The following is a 20,792-nucleotide window of genomic DNA, read 5'->3' on the forward strand; positions in this document are numbered from 1 at the left end:
AGGAAGAATGGTAAATGTGACAACGGAATACAGACACTACAGTACTCTCCCAAAGGAAATGACGCTGGATAATGTGGCAAAACTCAAGGGGTGTAGTCTGCGAAGCGAAAAGGTGTCTTGCAGGTTCGACCAACACGCGTTTACTCCAGGATAGGTGACGGATGATCGTCAATACGTCGTGTTCGGGGTTCCCTGGGATGACTGTACTGGAGGTTTGGGAACTTGTGCGTAAAGTGACTACAGCAGGGGGATCGAAGTGAGATTCGTCATCGATGAACGCAACTTTGAGTCTGTCGATACTGACGGAGTCCGGTTTTCCGTTCCCCTCAATCACAAAGTACTTGTCCTTGCGAGAAATGACTTTAAACGGACCGTCATAAGGATTTTGCAACGGTGCATGTGGCGGAGATGTTGTGACGGTGTTTTATCGCCGAAGTCAACACCGGAGAGAAGCTTCCGCAGATTGTACTCATCGCTGGAAGCGGTACGAGAAGTAATAGCTGTTTTGAGAGCATCGCATGGATCGGTGAACGGTCGGGTGTATATTAAATCAGAGACTTCTCGGGCAACGAAGTCTGGTAAGCATCCTACCACATAATTGTATCTGCTGCTCTGCGAGGTAATGCGACGCGATTCGAAAATGGCCTCAAGTTGGGCGAACCATAGCCTCGGATCACGTGCACCAAATTCAGGCAACTTAACGTAAACAACGTTGTCTATTTCGGGTGTCCGGGTCTGTTCAGAAGCCATGTTGACGTGGAAAATAAATATAATAAAGCACGGGAGTACTGCAGAGAAAAAAATAAGGAATGATTCGAGCTCACCAAATATGTAGCGGACTAGGACCTTATCAGCGTGTTCGGATAAATTAAGAAGCAAAGCAACCAATACAAAATCACAAAAGGAAAGGAATGAGTAGTCAAATAGGGACTCACGAATGTATAGGTCCAATAGTCCACTACACCGATTCAAATGCAGCAACTGGCTGTGAAGGGAAATATTCACTTATGGAAATTTTCCCGCAGATGGTTCCGCGTGAGCGATATATTCCACGGTAGGAAAATTATTCACGACTAACAATGTCACAGGGATTTATTGTGACGTTCAACAGTTGACACAAACACAGAGATTTGGTCCCACTGGTTTAGCAGTCAACAAACAGTTCAACGGAGCGTAAATACACTCGTTCAGCAAGAAGTCAGCAGGTCGCGCCGGAAAATTGTGTATTCGTAACATTAAAACAAACGTCATGATACAATGCGAACGACAATTACGAAGTGTGGTTTAAGTTCAGGAAGAATGGTAAATGTGACAACGGAATACAGACACTACAAGTTTCACTAATTATATGGTGGTTAGTGGAACTAAGAAGTCTCCAGTGGACAGAACAAACTTTCAACATGAGCCAGGTATGCTGTCACAAGGAGAACAATCCAAGTAACTCTTGACTCACTGTTCACAAGGGGAAATTCCGCAGGCCCAGATTCCATTGAGCCACCATATGAGGAAGAGGTTATACTTTTCTGGTATCCCAACAATGAGGATAGATAAGTCCAGTGTTAGTAGGTAACAATTTTTCACGTTTTTTATTGGTACCACCCGATGATATTCAAGCGACATCAACACCAACGGCCGCTCGGCAAAAGTCTCAAAGCATCGTTGAATCAGAGGAGCAGGCGGTTGGGCTATACTTTATTAAAACAAACTTTTTTGCAGTATTGTTGATATTGCTCGGGGGAAAGATTATATCCAACATGGAAAATAGTAGTTTGTGAGTGCTACAGTTTTCCGGTCTGAACGTGCGTGGCACAAGCTCTGCCCCATCGGCGCTCTCATTCAGTCGGTTGTTTTGCTGGTTTAGCATGCTGCAGCGCCTCCTGCCCGATAACTGCTTACCATCCACGTACCATTATTTTTCCCTATTTCAGTTCGAATGAGTCTGTGACTTCATAAATTTATTAGGATTACGGTAAATATTTACCCGAAGCCCATGCCCATATGGTGCACGGCTAGATATGAATACGACGCATTCTGGGTACGAAAACCCCTCAACTCAAGGATGTACTTAAGTTAATAGAACATTTCTTTGTAATATCACACATGTATGTTCGTCATATATTTGCAACGTTCCAATGCGCTGTACCTACATATTGCTGTCCGGTGTATAAACGCGCCATGATGAACCTGTTGGGCAAGACTGGATGGCTTGCTAGGGCTCGTCACATCGTTAGCCATTTCCAAAGGTTTTGTCGGATGCACCCATGCCTGTCTTGGTTACGTTTTTTGTGAATGCACAAGTGAGATGCTCCGGAAAGATTGATATAAAGGCAGATGATTACAATCCTAACTGACGATTAAGTACACGAAACTGCAGTTAATCCACATTTTATAGTCGAAGTTTCTGTTTTGTGGCCCGTCCGAAACCCTGCAGTGACCACCACCGTGGTGGAGCTCTTGTGGTACGTTCCTGAACATACATTGAGCAAATAAGGCCCGTTGCCTTTGGTCATACTTAGATGGTATTAGGGGAAATGCCCATAAAAACTGATAGGCAGTTGGTCAGCAATCGAAACCAGCGGGAAGAGCAAAACTCTCAGGAAAGACATTGTCTGATCCAGCCGGTGAATGCGTTGGCGTTACAGCCTGAAGACGAGCATCTAATCAACGATAAACACAGAGTGCTGACCGGTTGCACCAGGATTTCATCCAACAGGTGCTCGGCTTGGGCAACACGACTGCGCGTATGAAGCTGGACAGTTGTTGGCGGCTATGACTGTCTACATTCGTTTACGGGGGCGGCACCAACCCATCACCAAGAGCGCCTATCAGACGATAGAAACACCAACCAATTGTATGGGAGACTTGAAAACGTTTATGGTGATACTACGACGGATGGGGGGCTTCGCAAACAAAACATGTCGATTTACGCTTATACGCTGTTCGCGTCGGCGATGCGTCCAACTTGTTGTGAGAAGAACAATGCACACTTGCCAATGGCTTTCCGCAATGCGCTCTCTGGAGAGCATACAAATTGGACCTGCACGATAAATACCTCGTTTTCGACTGTATAGTTATACATAGTCGCTGAATGGCGCTTTAGGTATCACTGATTTGTGTCAACAACACTCCCATTACATGAATGTAGAGATCGTGTAGGTCGGTGGGGATTATATTAAAAAACCGTTACACCTTACGCAAGGACAGAGAGCGACTGGAATTCGGGAACTGACGGCGAAGACCTAGATCGAGAGTAAGAAGCTTTTCTCCATAGGTCTTAATGCTCGTACCGTTGGCTGCCTGCAGAGCATATGACACCGGCTGTAGGTTATGCTTGCGTGTAGGAGGAATTACACCAACCTCAGCACCGGTATCGATAAGGAAATTCAGGGACGTGGGGGGTCATATACGATGAACAAGCGACTGGTAGAGGGGCCGGGTGCAGTGGTCGCCATTACTGGCCGGCCATGGCGTTTCCCGAAATCGAAGGCTCTGTTGAGAATTCACTGCCGTACAACCATGATTTAGTTGAAAGCTTTATTGTAAGAAAAGGAGTAAATGTGGACAGGGAAGGGACTTGTTGCTAGCTTACCACAATCATTCTGAGGTGCATGTGCCTCCAGACACTCATTCAGGCGATCTGGATAGAAACTGATAACAAGAACGCCACTGACATCGACTAGCAGCAATATCTTGTAGTATCTCCAACCAGGCACAGTGAGGATCACGCGGTTCCGATCCTGGAAGGCGAGTAGCACCGACAGCACCCAAGCGTTTCGCGATCTTCATACTACTCTGCCAAGTCAAGGGTTGGTCATCTCTCTGTTTGCGCCACTCTGAATTGGGCATGGAAAACAGCACTCTCTTCGGCAAACAATGGTTCGGTATACGTTACAACACTGCCGCAAAGACCCTTCACATCACTGCTGAGCCTGTCTCCTGACTCCGGAAGCACTAAGGGTACGAAGTACCAGCCGACCAACCCCTGGCCAGGCATGGTCAGCCTGCAGGTTGTAGCGGTCAATCAACTTAATCGAACCACGCCCACCGGCGCGCACGCATATGTGCGGGCACGTGATTCAGTTCCATAACCATTCATACCCTCGGTTACCAGCCATACCTATCAAGACTGCGACTCGGTAACTCCTTCGAAGATACAGGCTCACCGAGTAACGGGCTCCAGGCACATGGTGGCTGATTCGTGGATAGCGAAGAGGAAAAGTTTTATGACGAACTGGCCCTTGTGTGATGTCTTATGGTCCCTGTGTAATTGTGCCTAGCCATATCCCCACCTATCAATAATGTAGAGCGCAAATGCACGGCGACTTGATCAGTTGTGCACTTTTTGTTGTCTTTAGGTGACGATAGTTCCCCAGTCGTGGTACTAAACACCGATGTCTGAACTATTTTGTCACCGAAGACACCGGGATCTTGCTGTGAAATTTCTAGCCATGGCAACTCATCTTACAACGTACGAGACCTGTAGTGACTATCCAGACACTTTGTCTTCCACATCTGTGTGTTTCTGAACTGTCCTTTGCGTTTCAACATAGAAATGGTATCTAACAAAGTGAACCAAATATTCGTGTTGTGTCTCTTAGTTGGCCTAGTTACTGGTTCTGCACGACCTTTAAAACTGTAGAAAGCAGCACAGCCACGAAGACCGCTTCCATTTTTTGCCTCTGTGGGAAATTTCGGTCCTAAGTTTCAATTTACGTACGTAAGCGTTCATAGGCGTTAGAGCTTAGGGTTCTACCAATTCCTTATTCGCCTTTCGGGCGAATCGGAGCCATCCGACAGTGTTGGAATGTATTGTTCAACCGGTTTGGTCCAACGTATCCTGTCGGACCGCTGAGCATTTCAGGTTTTAGGTTTTCCTTGTAAAAACCGTGGTCGAGAAAGGAAGCATCATAGTCTTCGTTCATAGGGTTGTCCAAAAACTGCTCACGGGACATTCATTTTAGTCGGTATTCACAGTCCATCTCGTAACATCCGTAACTAATTGGGCAGTCAGAGCCAACAGATTTGGCCTGTTTATTGGTGGTCAGACTAAAATAGGCGAAAGTCAGTCCCTAGATGTCCTTTGTGACCAGCAAGCGCTTTACCCCATTCCGTCAAGAATGTGCGTGTCCAGCTGTTGACTGATTCTTGTAAGTGAATATAATTTTGGCAACTGCTTTGCTATCCATACCTGAAATCACATAACCTCACAAAGTTTTACGTTTCATACTTGGAAATAAACTTACATTCTTGTCAGTGGAATAAATAATGACCATCATAACCCTTCTACATGAATAAGCTTACAAATGTCGTACAACACCATCCCGTGTATTTTACCATTACGTGACAGGACTACGAACTATTCACCAAGTTCGGCAGGTGATGTGTGCCTTAGACCGGAACTCCTGCCCACTCGCCAGCGATGTTTGCCTCACTCAGCGTTCAGAGTGATCTGGTGATCAATAGAAGTTCGAGCATGTATTCAGGGCACCACATCCCAATCTACCAAAAAGCTTCTCCAAATGACGTTGTGGCACGTCTTTGGCAGCATTGCTTACATTTAGCGCAGCTGTCGATACAAATCCGCCACACTACACTCGGTTTGCTCACGACTCCCGTCGAAATATGGATGGTAACGAGGGTTTCTGCACAAGCATCACATGTACCCGGTCGTAGCGAATAAATATTCTGCAACACAGCGTCCTCTGTTGGCGACGTTCAGACGAGGCGCTGCTATTGTACTCGTGCTCCACGTATACAGTTACAAGCGATCCAAGCAAATACCAAGGCTTGACAATATGAACCTCGATCCCGCAATCATTCTGACTTAAAACCGTCCACCGTTTCACAAAAATCAATGTGCAGCACTCGCAGTCGGGCTCCGGGTGACGCTATTAACTACCTGGACTACTGTACGTTGATCCCTTCGATTAGTTGACAGTGACGGACGTAACAACCGACGTTCGAACGTCACCACGGCTACTGTGGCATCCTTCTTTGGGATAGCGTAGAACACCACCATCACACTGCGACGAACCAGTTCCAACGAATGTGAGTTTAGCAGAAAAACGGTTTGATCGTGTTTTCAGTGTTCCAAAGACTGCATCACTGTTCGAACACCGTGAACTAACAGTGGTCACGTGACCATGAATGAATAGAATCCATCCGCACACACTTCTCTATTGTCTTTTGATTTTCCAGCTTTCAATGCCATCCCGTGACCTCCTGCGATTATTTGCGACAGCTGTAAGGTGCGACGTAGTGAATAGTAGTATGACTGCTTGCACATAGATTCACAACGCCAGCGCCCTATCGAGTGAAATGCGTTTCCTGGATTTGAATGCTGCCTTTAAAATGACATGCGAACTACAACAGCATATTGTCAATATAATCTTTGCTCGCCAGCGGCGTATGACGGAACAGGAGATCGAATTCCAGATAAGAATGATAAAACCAGAACCAGGTAATCCGTCATAACGTTATAAGGCTTATAACTTATGTTTTAGAAGGCGAGGTTTCAGTAAGTCAATTTTCCTTTATCTAGTCTAGACCATACCGAGCGCCACGCCCTGCAACCTGTCTTTGGAAGGCGAAGCTTCCCATTCGCACAAACCGGACTCAGGTGCGTTAGTCTTGTCACTTTTTTGTCATTATCACGCCATGATGTGATTACCTCATCTTCTGATTGGTCTATTAGCGACCCTACCCTGGGTCAGGTGGGCGCAGAAGTTAGCCCAGTGACTCTTGGCTCTAATTTACCTGAAACACCCTTATTAGTTTACTACCTTGGTGACATGAGTGATCGCATCTACGCGTATCTGGATTAAATCTGCAGCCAGATGATCGCTCCCCCTAATGTACCAAAACGCCTAACTGTTATCTTTTACCTCACTCTTCACCGTTTCGATGACCTTATCAGCAGCCATCGGGTACTCATTGCTTTCAGTGTAACAGTGCCGAGTAACCTTAGTCGCCATTCCCCCCACGTTCAAGCTACCCATGGTGGAATTCGATGTCGTTTTTCGTGGTACGAGACTGAGAATGCTGTCTGTTCACTGGTGATTAGTCTATTATTCTTTAATTCATCACTTGATTTGCTGTCCGCTTCCTAAGATCCATTGGGGATGACTTTTGCCTTATTGTTAGGTAGCTACACCGCCCCTAGTTGCAATGAAATATCGACAAACGAGCTGGGTAATTTTATAGCATGCATGTTGATTCCTATTTCACCTTGACCCGACGAATTCTTCCCGGCACTTAGCATCCTTTCCACCAGTCACTGCTTAAAGCCATACTCACCTGATGCACTTCACTCAGATACAAAATTTTGCCCGTCAGGACTTCTAATCTCTTACGTTGCTCGTTTTCTCGCAAATCCAACCACTCTGCGTGATAACCTTGCGTCTTGCTTACGGGATGGATATTTCCGACGACTTTCTAATGTGTGTCGAATAAGTTTGTCATTTTCGTGTCATACCGCTGTGAATTCGTGCCGAAAAGTCGCCTTAGGGTGTATGAAGTCTCACTTGACCTGGCCCGACCGTCTTTAAGCGGACTCTCCTGTTGACTCTGCACACAAACACCAAGTTTGGCCCCATACATGTAATTAGGATATTGAAGTTGTGTATCTGTTTAGACGTTCGAGTAGCACTGCGTGCATAACTGTGAACTCCGGAGATGTCGAACATTGTTGCGCACCGCCATTCTGAGGTGCATCTGCTTTCTCCCTCGTGTTCTACCAGCACATAAAATATAGTTCCCCAAGTATCCGGTTATGACGGAGTACACTCAGAGAGGTGTCGCAATCGCATCGAGTAAGAGGGCTCAATTAGCCATTATAGTCTGAAATCCAATTGGTGGGCGTTTACGTCCCAAACCAAAGGCTGTCATGCTGCAATGATTTCGCGGATTAAACTGTTCCTTCCAGGACGTTTAACCATGCCAGGAGGAGTAACGAAGGGTAAACAGGGGACAAAACCATACCGTCATCTGCGACAGGGATCAGCTATTTCCTCCATGCGAACAGTATGTTTACGGCCATGGAAACGGCGACACCGCATTTCCCGTAGGAGAGATGGGTTAGGGAAGGTTCGTCCTAAAACCCATACCCCGCTAGTTCGACAGTCCACAGGTGCGTGCAAATTATTCAATACGGTCGAACCCAATTCAAAATTTTCCAAGAAGCCGATGCGGCTTTCAACACATCTACTGCACACAGTATCACCAAGAGTGAAAAATCCACACGTTACTCCCTGCTGCCCCGGGCTGGGTATCCCGCAGTCAAACTGTCCAGTGTCGTGAGTGGCTCCCGATTATTTGTCAATGTCGCACTGAACGTAGCAACGTTATGAATAGAAGACCAAGTAGGATCTAAACTGTCTCTGCCTGTGGGCGGAGATCCTGGATTGAGGTAAAGCGATGACCAAACTTACTAATATAGCCGAATCACAGCCGGTATCAATCCAGCACCAAGGTTGTTCCCCCCTCAGGCCATTCCTCACCTGATCACGAACCTAGAACAAGCGCCAAGAAACCTGCTTCACCATATACATGTCCCCCTTATTCGCTGTATTATCGATTGACGAAACTGTAGCAGCTGGAGCCAGTGAGCCCGTTATGCGCTATTTAGTTGAACAGTTAATGATTGCGTCAATCATTTGAGACATGCTTAAAAACCATTTTTATGCAAGTCGGTTGACAAGTTACGACTAAAAAGTGGCCTACCAAAGAGTCCGAGTTTCTAGTTGTAGTCACAAAGCGACTCGCACCACGACTTCGTAAGGTCATGCTTTCTGATCGCTCAGCCATTTTACTGCCACATGGGAAGAATGAGTATTTTTATAAGGTAACTTCATACTTATTGTCTGACAAGACAGTAGGAGTGAAGCTGGCAAGCAGCACCGGTGTGTGTTTCTCTCACGAAAGTCAATCCGAGTACTTTTAACTGCAAGCCGACTTGTCGCATACAGTACAGACCCCGAATCCTATCGATCAGCCGCAATTCACCGACTACCTCTCCTGTTTCAGGTGATAGAGAACTGGGAACTCAAGAAGATGCAGCAGTCCCCAGCCAGAGTTTTATGCCACTGGATGCTCCGGGTCCAGCTTCCACGGCGTCTTCTACTCCCGATACAGATCCATCAGCCAACACCTCCGACGGCCACGGAATCTTCCCACCAGAAGCTGCAAACAATGACGCGACCGTCCCAACGGATAATGTCCGTCAACCTACAAAAAGGCATCGATTGGTCGCACTGGGAACTCTGCATCCAGATTTGGCGACGGGATTAAGATCACCTGACGATCTATCCAGCCAGGTTCCTTGTACCGCTTGCCACTTACGAGTGCAAACAGGTTGCGAGGCCGCAGCCACCATGGCTTGTCCAGCATGTCCCGGACAACCCGCGATTTGTTCTGCTCAATGTTTTCGCTGGTGGCACAATAACACTAAGCCAGCGAACGAAGCATTCAAGACGTGCATTACCCCAACTGAGGTAGACGTGCGTCCACCATCGTTCTTTGAGACACTTAATCAACTCAGTCATTTCGGCCCCTCACCAGCGGTTGCATTCCACCGGTCCTTCCCAGCAGCAGTGTGCAAACGCCGTCGCAAGGTGACAATGCGTGCTGGGCGTCGATATAACTGCAACCTCAAACGGTCCCGTTCTAAGGCGGCACATGGCGGCACACGAGTACACGTAGCGTCTAGACGTGGTAACAGAATGCGAAGGCACGTCAACAGATATTCACCAGTAATCCCAAACTCCCAGGATCCCAGTCAATGACACGAGAAGTGTACAACCCCCAATCAAATGGAGAAAAATCACGTATTTGCGTCAGTAGATTATCTCTGTACAAAGGCATTTTATGTATCGCAAATTCCAAGATCACATGCTTGCATCTTGTCCTCTTCGCGCTCTAGAAAATAATTGTGCTTCACCACGTAACGAACGCATTGCATAAGTTGGTTTCTTTCTGTCCGCATTTCGTCGGCCAGGAGCTGTATTGGATGGGGAAAAACGTGGCATGTAACAAGTGCAGCGAAATGAAGAAGGATCCGACCTGCCAGTGGAGACAAACGCAGGTCGCCTCCAAAACCTCAAGTGCCATCTCGTGCAAGTGATTCTAAAAGTAAGATTTACCCCGACAATGAGTAGCAAAAAGTAAAGAAACTGACAATAAACAGACCACTTGCAATGTCGTAGGTAGGCGGTTTGAAGAAACTGAAAGGACACGTGAGAGCGTAGATGTCATGGACTACAAGGGATTAGGAAGTGAAATAACGCCGTAGAAATCAGCCACATTGTTGAGGAAAGTATGACCTCTTCACCTGTTGTGTTCCCTAGCGTTTAAATTCTGAGAACAAGAGATAAATCACCTTTGGCTGAATACCATATCACGTGCCTCACCTCGGTTTTTCTACTTAAGTGACCGCAGTCGAGTGAACCGCATTTTCACTGATCACGTGAGGATTAAGTATTTTGTGATAGGCATGTCGAGTCCCCACTAAAAAAGAACCTGAATGCATTGCTGCGAGGTGCGCCAATTGACCTTGCAGATGTTTCATCCTGCTTTTCATTTATCTGCAAAGTTGTTTCCAAAAATAGTTGATTCATTCTCCTCTCCAACAAATATATCACCATTTTCAATGGATGCACACCTAACATTCGACCGTCAAGTTAAGGCACGGTCAATAGTATTGCTCACCTGAGTTGGCTTGCTTAAAATTCTAATTCTCTTACGCTAGAACACGGACTGAAGGTAATGATGCTGGGGGCAGTGTACAATGATTTCAAACGTGTCGAGCCGCTAGTAACAAGTTGACCTTGCGAGATTTGTAGAAGTCGCGTTCACACCACTGGTTGAATTCAGATTCTAAAAATCTCGCAACCACCCACAACTGATCCAAAATTGCTGAGAGGCTTCAGACGTCCGTGGCGTTATCTGAGTGTGAAGTGCTGACAAATCGTTCAGCTGTGACACCCTTCCGGTGCCTAGCTGTCATGCCACCCGAAGGAAGCACCAGGGCTGAGATACTACCAGGTTGCCCAAACCTGGACAGGAGCAGTCGAAATACTGAGGTTGGGTTCGAACCACCGACCTTCCGGTCCGTCGGCCGGCGCCTTAGCTACTCAGCTCAGTCAGTTGGCAGATAAATCGGTCGGTTACAGGACCATAGCTGGAGGCGTCAGCCTAACCAGTCCTGTCCAGACCTGATAACTGAGACACCCCAGTGTGTGCTGGTGAAGTGGTAGCGCGCTCACTTCACATACTTGATGTAAAGGATTCAACTCCCCGCATAGCCAATGATGACCCCTAGTTATATACATTTCCTCTTTTGTCCCTATGACCCATAATAACTGCTCCAGGAAGGATAGGAATTGCTCAAACGAGGGTGATGAGAACACATATTTACAAGCCTTGAAGCAGGAAGCTGAAGAATACGTGAATGCGTCGGCCAGACGGGTAACTCGAATACGTTATCTTATGAAATTCAACTACACGCTGATTGGGGCTCTTGACCGAAGTGTAGAAGACAGAATTATATCACAATTAGGCGCCCATTTACTGAATCTGCTCGCTGTTTATGACCTATGTTTACTCTAGAGAACTGAATGTGATAATGGGTTTAACGCCTCTTCAACATCTACTCCTGACTCATTGCAATACAATGCCTCTCGAACTTTTCTTCGAATTACGAAACCTATCATTATGAAATACATACTTCACAAATACAAAATCACTGGCGAATGCGCTGGGCGGTTGGAGGATAGATGCCAGTTTATGAACGTCGAAGTGATGGTCACTGTGACGTGGTGCGTGTTCTTCTCGATGGTGAGAAAGTGGACCGTACGGACGTCGTTAAGCCTTAAGCCACAGTTGAACTTGTCCACAAACCTGGATATCATTCACGTACGTTTACGATCAAGTTGCCCGATCGGCATTAGAAGTGGGTGGGTCTCAGCTCACAACTTTCCACCCTTAACTTAGCTGAGATCTGCTCGTAAATCAGTTCCGCGTATGGATAGAATAATGGCGACTAGTTCTCAAGTCTATTTATAAGGAAAACACTGAACGGAAAACTGCATTTCAATTCTCCCTTGACTTCCCCGGTGTTCAATTCAGACCGGGTGAGGTTATGTATAAAGATAACGGGCAGTCAAACTACACAACCGAACCGTCAAGGATAGAGCGAGAAAGTGAGTTTATCTAACGAGAAACTGAGAATAAGCGAGTATTTTATCTTTGGCTATCACAACACATGTGCCAAATGTCGGAAAAATGTAGAAGCGGAAAGTAATTTTACGTCGAGTTTAATGTATCAACATTGATTAGTGGAAATCGGTTCGCGCAAACTATGAAAGCATATATTGGAGATGTTTTTTCACGTTTGCCCGAAAGCACACATGGTGGTATTCACATTCCGAAATTGATCATTTTACACAATGGGCGATAAGAGAAAGAGCAATCTGATGCGCTTCTGAAACAAATATCAAGTAATTTATGGAGTTACTTAGTGCAGAACTGAAAGCCCAGAATGAAGAGACAGTTCATCTGTTGACAAACGGTGACCTCTGGAAAGATTCCACTGCTTTTGTGCAGTACCAGCAGGCGACAAACACTGCTGCAATCGCCGGATATGCATGACAAACTCGAGACAAATAAATTTTATTTTCAGCGAATATACACTCATTTGCAAACTGATTTGGTTTTTCGAGAGACTCACCTGGAACCCAGCTGAATCTCTCGTTTGTGATGTTCTCAGGCAACTGAATGTGCTGCACCAGGCCGCCTCATGTTTCAGTCGCTACGATATTCGAGATATCGCGACACACGTAAATATCTGTGATGTACTGTTCATAAGGTGGGCTGTCGACGGATTTTCAGCAGCCTTATGAGTACATCACAAAAATTTTATTTTTGTCCTATTAATTTGGCGCACTTTCCACTGCTTGGTTGTTCTATCATGCCTCAAAGAATATATTTTATTTGGCTTAATAGAAGTCGACACGAACAGAGATTCGTTTCGCTGCCGAAAAAGACAATTAGGGTACATTCAAATTTAGATTATTCCGAGGAAAACATTCCAAAAAATAGGATTTCGAGAGTATTAGAATACTCAAACTCTGTATCATAGCAGCCGTCGCCTTCCGGGAAAGGCTAACCAGAAGTGGTCTCGGTTGAGTGACATTCAATGAAAAAAATACCTCGCACAAACTTCCCTTTGAATGCCTTACACATCTGAGATGCAAGATCTTAGGTGCAGACTGTCGTTGCAGTTCCCCCGCTCTTCTAATCCAATGTGGCCTGAATTTTTCATCTACATCAGTAAAGTGCAAATCACGATAACAAACTGCAGTATCAAAGGGAAAGGACGACGGTTTGTGTGCGTGGCTTTTGTACTACGTTGTTAAAGATCTGGCGCAGGACAAGTAAAACCGCATGTGGAGCCGTCCCGACACTGTCATCATCATCATTGTCAGCTATAATGACCGCGTACTCGTCGTACGGTGGTTGTAGCTGCCGCAGTTTCGTTCACCGATGATTTGGGGGGGGGGGGGGGCGGTAGGTAGTTGCGATTTGCAGGCGGGAGCTGATAAATTGGTGCATAGATCCAGCACTGTGTTATGTAAGACACGGGAAAACTAACATACGAGCATAGGGCCGGTGCTTCGCTAGACTACAAGACTTCTCAATATGGAAGGGATTTCCATACGGGATTAAGAACAAGTGGTTGCGTGTTTAAAAACCACTGCAGACGATTTTCGGTCTATCTGTGAGGCTTTTTACCAAAATATCCCCACACATTGGTCCACGGTTTGTACTGAGAGATCGTCTCCCGCATTGCGAAAATCTAATCCAAGAAGGCAACCACAAAGAGAGTCGTTTTTGTACCCGCCAAGGGTGTTCCCATTAAATGTCCATCTTGTATGTAACCTAAGATCACTTTAGCAGACCTAAGCTGACTGAAATATTAAAAAAGGTACAGAAAGCGATGAAAGTCCATATCCAACATGTGTAAAAAAATCAATCCAAGGGGTCCCGCGGTCTGAGTGCGACGATTTGACTTTCCAAGAAACTGGTTTGGCACGACGGAGTTTACTGTACGCAGTCCGCCACCGAACGGCAGGTGAAAATCGACCAAGTAATGCTGAACTACGATCGATAAACAACGGAGTTCACGAGTGGGTTATTGTTATTACCAAAGAAAGCAGTACGCCAGTGGTGGAAACTGGTGCTTAACTGCCACAAAACGATGGAGAGAGAGAGAGAGAGACGGCTCAAGCTTCTCGTTGTAATGCTCCAAAGAAGTCCATTAGGGTGGAGAATCCTGAAGTAAGGCCTTGAATTTTAAGAGTGCGATCTACATGCCGCAACAGAGAACAACTCCGATACTGTTCAAGTAACTTATTTAGACGGTCGTCCAATAATAGACTGCTGTCACACGCACATCTTATGATGGCGCCGACGAGAAAGTGGACAAAAGCGGAGAGAGATGACATCCCTGATGAACTCCCCTAGTTGTGGGGGAAATGTTGGACAGTTCACTGTAAACTCCTAAGCCACAAGAAGTATGGAAATAAACTGCACTGAAAATATCGAGAAGGACCTAAATACCACTCCTTGTCGGTTGGGTACATGTGGAAAATCCAATCTTTTTAAGGAATCGGAGAATGCTTTGAAATCAAGAAAAACCGTCATAAGTGGTTCGCAGTGTGTGCGACATCACCTAAGCACACGATCACGTGGAGATGTCGACAGTGAACTCTCTAACTGGACGAGATCTTGCCTGGTGCTCTCGAACTTGTGTCTCGCGTGAAAAAGGTGGCAATGTTATTGAGGCTAGTAGTCGCGTTTCAAACGGAATAAAGTTTACATCTATATGGTCGGTAACTCTTTTGAATAAGAGTACAATGACTGATTAACCTCCGACTGTTGCGACGCATTCTTCTTCTAGTTTAAACAACTTGATCAAAGACCCTCGACCTCCTTGAATAACGCTAGAAGAAACTCATCCAGCCCAGCGGCCTGATGGCGCCCCATGAGAGAAAGACATATTCGTATTTCCGAAACTCAGGGAGGGTCCAAACTGACACCACGGCTCCAGTAGAGGTGGTCGAACGAAAGGTAGGCACAGGCAGACGGCCAAATGAGCGTTGTCCAAAACATGTGGCCCAGTGGTCAAGTCGGTCGTTTTCGTTGTATATCCCTGTTGTTATGCTTGATTGCACTAACAGCCGGCTTCTTCGGTTCCGTTTTGTACCAAGTGAAAGCGTTTCCCAACATTCACAGCTACACTCCCTCCACTTCCTGAGCCATCTTAGTCCACAAGGTTTCTCTGTCCGCACAGTGATTATGCTTGAGCTGACTCGCAACAGCTCTCGTGGCCGAATTATTCTCAGTGTTCGAAAGGATACAAAGTTTGGAATCGGCAAGTGACAGTTATCTTTATGAAATCCAATGTTTACTTGGTAGGACTTCAGAAAAAAGCCACGTACCGAGTTCCTTGTCGCACGAATGACAGTGCTCATCTTGTCCCAGCTACGACGGACGTCTGTGAATGCGGCTTTCAGAGCCTCGTACGGGCTAGTTTGATAGGAGTTTGGCTTTTGTGTCAGAGCTTTCCGATTGCTAGATGATGAGTTTGTTCCTTCGATCTCACTCTGTATCGAACAAAAGTATGACCCGAATAAACGTAAGTGGTAAAGAATGTTCGAAACTCAAGAGTGGAGCCTCACCACTGGGCGCTACCGGATACGTGGTCAGTTCAGCAACACAAAGATGTCCACTGCTTTTGAGGCACAACTGATTGTGCAAAACTCCATGTACTCCCGTTAATGAACTACTGTCCACGTGATCACTGATCAGCCGCGTTAGGTCAATTTGTCCGTAAGTACGCCCAGAAGGCACGTTTAGACAGTTTGAAAAGGTGTACATCATGCATATAGTTAAGTGACTTCTAAGGGATTGATGTATGTATCACTTGAGGGTATAATTGTGATGCATTTGGTTGTGAATCAACAGCAAACAGCCCTTAATTTTACTACCCATTCTCAGCATGACTTACGCACGTTTACTACAACGCCGTTTTGCTCCCCTGCCGCTCACCCGGGACCCCTCGGAGGGCAGGCAATCGCGCGATCTGATGCGCCAACTCGACCTCCTTGAAAGCTCTATCTCTATGGACCTGCACTAGAACTGAAATCGTTAACACTCAGAACTCAGAAGATGATCAACTGTCACCGTCTACGATATAGAAGTCTTGACTTCTGGAGCAGAGCGGCAGCGCATGTCCAAAAAAGATCATTGGTGGTCAATTTTGCAGGAACGCACAGGCCAATCTGAAGTGTCCGGTCGTACTGCACAAAGAATGCAAGTAGTTTGATGTTATTCAAGGTCAAGATAAGTGAATCTAAGACACATTAGCAGAGCATTAAAAATCGCAATACAGTGGAAAAACAGAACCTACCATATGTAGGAGCGTTGGACGGCTGTGAATTCGATTAGGGTTCTTTGAAACAATGCGACGCTTCATGGCCATTTGCACAACAGGATGAGATGAGAAAGGATCTTTTTCTGAGGGTGGTGGAGGGGGAAAACCTTCGTCTGCAGAGGCGAACTTGTCCTCCGCTTTCGTGAGTGTTCGCGAACGTTTTGCAGTTCGACGTCGACCACCACGTTGACGACGGCCGCGAGATGATTTGGTAGGGGGGTTTGGTAGGGGTTCCACCTAGTCAAAGAAGAATAAACATGAACCGAACGAAATTGTACTGGTTATATTTAGAACATCCTACTACTTTAGTGCCAAATGCCTGGACTGAGAGAAAGCGCAGACGGATTTTCGTAATGTACGATACAATTTAAGGTAGCAAGGCCGGTCGATCCCCGTAACGGAAAAATGCAACGAGAGAGGGGCAAATTTTACCTGTATATCCCGCTTATGATATTCTTCAACCAAATGTGCTACAAGAAGGCCACTTTGAGGTTCAGTTGACGAACTGTTCAAGATATGGAAGTATTTTTCGTGGCATAACACTCTACTTACAAGGTAGCAGAATACTATTCGACAGTCTACAACCGATGTCGCTCTTCTTGGGGCTTATAATAGTACGTGTAGACTCCGAGTTTCCATTAACCTTATTTTCTGCTCAAAGTACATCACAAACAAGAGGTTCATCAGACTCTCGTGTTAACAGCAGATTAATCTGCAGACTAGTTTAACGCTGCACCTACGTACTGTTAGGCTTTCAAACAGAAAGCAGGGTTGATGGAAACTTCCTGACGAGCTCCAAGAAGGACGAAGCGGGCGGTGAGCTGTCAAGAAGTTTTTATCAACCCTACGACTATGGTTATGTCAAGAAAAGCTATATGGGCTCACTTTGTTGCAGTTACCGCGGTCAGTATCAAACACTATGGGATTACAGAAGGCAACATAGTATCATAGACCTTATCAGACATGCTAGGACTGCTGCCCCTCAATGTGTCAGTTCCTCATTTGACCAAACTACACTGAATGTATGCACAGATAAGCACTGCTCTGAAAATCAATGTGGCAATAACGGAAGAGTCAACGAGATCCTAATTCGCAAAGGACTTTCTATTTGTATGCGAGTCCCATTTGGTGACCAATTACGAGATCCCTGTGAAAATTCAGGAATTGGGTAAAAAAAAAGCGTGAATCCGGTTGAAGCCTGTTCAATAGTTTGCAGTAGTGCCATTCATATCAAGGAAAATATGCTAGAATACGAGAAAAATAATCTCTTTTCCATTGGGACATGAGGCAGCTGCTGTGAATCACATTCGGTTGAATGGTAGCACGAACGAAAGTTTCATCTGAGCATCCAGCTAACATCAACTCAACTCGCAAATGAGCCTTTGATTGTATTCAGGTCCAAGTTGGGTTCGACTGATAGATAAAATGGGTGAAAATTCGGAGATCACACCTATTTGATGAGCCAGGTAAAGGGCAAAACGGGTGGTGGACTATCCAGGAGCTTTGTCAACCAACATAAACGTTTCAAACACAAGTGCGTACTGGAAGCACTTCCAAATCTAACAACTGACCAGAATGGGGAGAAAAGCGTTAGTACTGTTATTGCAACACAGACCAAAAATAACCAGAACCTAAGATCACAAGAGCGGGTCAATAATGACATCCCACTCTGCTGTAATGTCACAGCAAAAAGGCAAGACCCGAGATCAATGAACCTAGAACACTGGAAACGGAGAAAGATGAAACTGAAAGGCATTGTGCAAATGTGACATAAAGGGACCCAACAAAATTTTGAAAAAAAACTGCGAAGCAGTGTCTAACCAGAATTCTGAGGAGCTTGAACCAGTCCGGGTTGAATAGGTAAGTACTTACAGTTTCACAAGTTTCTGTATTTCCGACAAGCTGTTTGTCAGCAGCTTTATCGTCAGTGTCGCTATTGGCACTGTCATAGTCCGCAGCCACAAGACTCGGAAGGAGAGGACTCTCGGGTTTCTCTGGGTCGGGCGAAAATTGGGAACTGTGTGGCAACGTTGTCGATTTTGCTTTTGGCCCGGGGCTTACTGAACCAAACTGGACACAGAAATGTCAGTAGACGGAAAGCAGACGATGAACATATAGTATAATGGACGGGGTTCACTTATACATACATGTGTGATCAAATGCCAACAACGCTTTAACAAGCAGAAAACTGAGTATCGGACACGAACGTTTCGCAGCGAGAACACAATCAATCAACATCATCGGAGACAGCAACATCAGTGCTCATAACCAGAAGGTAATTTATTAAAAGCCAAAGAGTGAAAAGAAGAGGAAAAGAGTGGGTGAGGGAAGGAACCTAGTGCTGACCTATGTCAAGCATTCTGAGATACCTACACCTCCAACCGCTCAATAAAACAATCTGGAAAGAAACTGACAGGAAGAAGGCCACTGACGTCGTTCAGCCGCCACTTTTTGCAATGTCTCCAGCCAAGCGCAGGTTTCACGGAGACCCTATCTTGGAAGGCGTACAAAATCAACAACAAGCTCTCTGTAACCTCTTTCACACCCTTCTGTCAAGTCACTTGTTGTCCACCTCGTGGTTTCCGCCATTCTGAAGCACTCATGGAGTACAGCACTCGTTTCGGTAGACGGTGTTTCGGCATGCGTAGAAAATGACCAATCCATCGTAGTTGATGGTGCTGGATGTTTTCCGCCACAGTTGTGTCTACAGTACGGCAAAATACCCGTTTCCTAATCACTCCGTTAATGATCCGTCGATGTCATCCAGAACAAGCAACACTTCTGAGGCGTCGGTGGTCAAAAACCCAAGGACGCCTCACATCATCTGTTCGCATAGACCACGTCTCGCAGTCATACAACACAGTCATCACTATAGTCTGGTACACGAGACCCTTGAGATAGACACAGTGATAGGCCTTTTTGACTCCACAAGCGGCGCAAATCAGCAAGTGGTTCGAGCCTTTGAGATTCCTTCATAAACTTCATCACATACATTTCTGTTAGAGCTAATACAACTACCGAGGCAAGTAAAGTTCTCCACAACCTCCAATGATTCTCCTTGAATCGTAAGGGGTATGTTCGGAGACCTCATGTTCTGAAGCATACTTGAATTGTAAGGGGTATGTTCAGAGACCTCATGTTCTGAAGCATAACTTTTCACTTTGAAGGTGCTAGGCGCGTGCCGACAGAAGGTATGGCAGCAGTCAATCAATTCAACTGGACTTGTGTTTCGTCTGGGTTTTCAAAGGTGAAGACGACGCCGTCTCCGTACTCCAGATCGAAGAAGTTCTCATCAGCGGCAATTTGAACACTGGGATTTTGGAGATTTATCAGGGCTCGTCTCATTGCTTCATCAATGCCGAAGTCGAAAAAGAGATGGTCCCATGGTTAGAGCGCGAATTTACTGACTGGAAGGTCCGTGGTTCGAACCCGACCTCTGCATCTCGACTTTTTCTGTTTGGGATACCTGGCAGCATTCCAGGCCTGGTGCATCCTCCGGGTGGAATGACAGCCAGGCACTGAAAGGGTGTTACAGCGGAACTTCTCTCTATTTTAGCAAGTTAAATAAAGCCATGGCTTTACCTTAGAAAAGCAAATCACGTGACAAAACTGTAATTTCTATGTTTTCATCTGCGGAGTCAACTTTAGCAGCCCCTCCTGAGGAATTCAACCTGAAAGTTCAGTCCAGTCCGGTCAAGTGAGGGTAAGCTTCGCGCACCCACAGGGTGAATTTGAAATAAAATTATGCACTGACGAGAGATGTAGTGCCAAGGAAGAATGAATGATTGACAAAGTAGTAGAATTACAATATCCACGGTCTACTGAGAATCGAGTAGAATGGGAAGGAGCACTGCTATCACGAGTTGATGTGCGACTGGGCACAGCCTGAATAGTGGATGCTGAAATAGTTGTGGAAGGACCTCTGTACAACAGTTCACATTAGGGAAAAAGCTTTTACGCGACCAAATGCTTGTAGACGAAAAAACCAAATCTGGGTGCCCGTAGCGAGCCCACAACATTAGGGTAAGATATAACAAATAGGATATAGGCCTCGCGATACATATATATTTTTGTGATGCACTACTCATAAGCTTGCTAAAACTCCTCCGATGGCCCGAGTTTCAAGTAGAACATAGGGTTGCCGGAAACTCGAGGACTGCGCCTACCTGATGAGCCCCAAGAAGGGCGAAACCGGTCGTGGGCTGTCGAGTAGTTTTCAGCAACCTTATGAGTAGTACATTACAAAAATATATGCATCGCGATATCCCGTATATGGTAGCGACTGAAACATGAGGCAGCC

General features: G+C 45.8%; 2 protein-coding genes across 2 annotated transcripts in view; one reads left to right on the top strand and one right to left on the bottom strand.

The window, feature by feature from the left end:
- Positions 1-6,318: 6,318 nt before the first annotated feature.
- T265_10409 (hypothetical protein) lies at positions 6,319-11,011 on the top strand (the record flags this gene model as incomplete). The annotated part of the gene is made up of 2 exons (XM_009176774.1): positions 6,319-6,460; positions 9,025-11,011. 2 exons carry the CDS (start codon positions 6,319-6,321, stop codon positions 9,780-9,782), a joined length of 900 nt encoding a protein of 299 aa, XP_009175038.1.
- Positions 9,021-20,792, bottom strand: part of T265_10408 (hypothetical protein) — a gene marked incomplete at both ends in the record, with an annotated part of 18,207 nt that continues 6,435 nt past the window's right edge. The window contains 3 exons of the mRNA XM_009176775.1: positions 9,021-9,997; positions 16,469-16,729; positions 18,365-18,562. Coding sequence (XP_009175039.1) covers positions 9,863-9,997; positions 16,469-16,729; positions 18,365-18,562 — 594 coding nt within the window. The remainder of the gene's footprint in view (positions 9,998-16,468; positions 16,730-18,364; positions 18,563-20,792) is intronic.

The sequence above is a fragment of the Opisthorchis viverrini genome (assembly GCF_000715545.1).
Source record: "Opisthorchis viverrini unplaced genomic scaffold opera_v5_359, whole genome shotgun sequence".
Classification (NCBI taxonomy): domain Eukaryota; kingdom Metazoa; phylum Platyhelminthes; class Trematoda; order Opisthorchiida; family Opisthorchiidae; genus Opisthorchis; species Opisthorchis viverrini.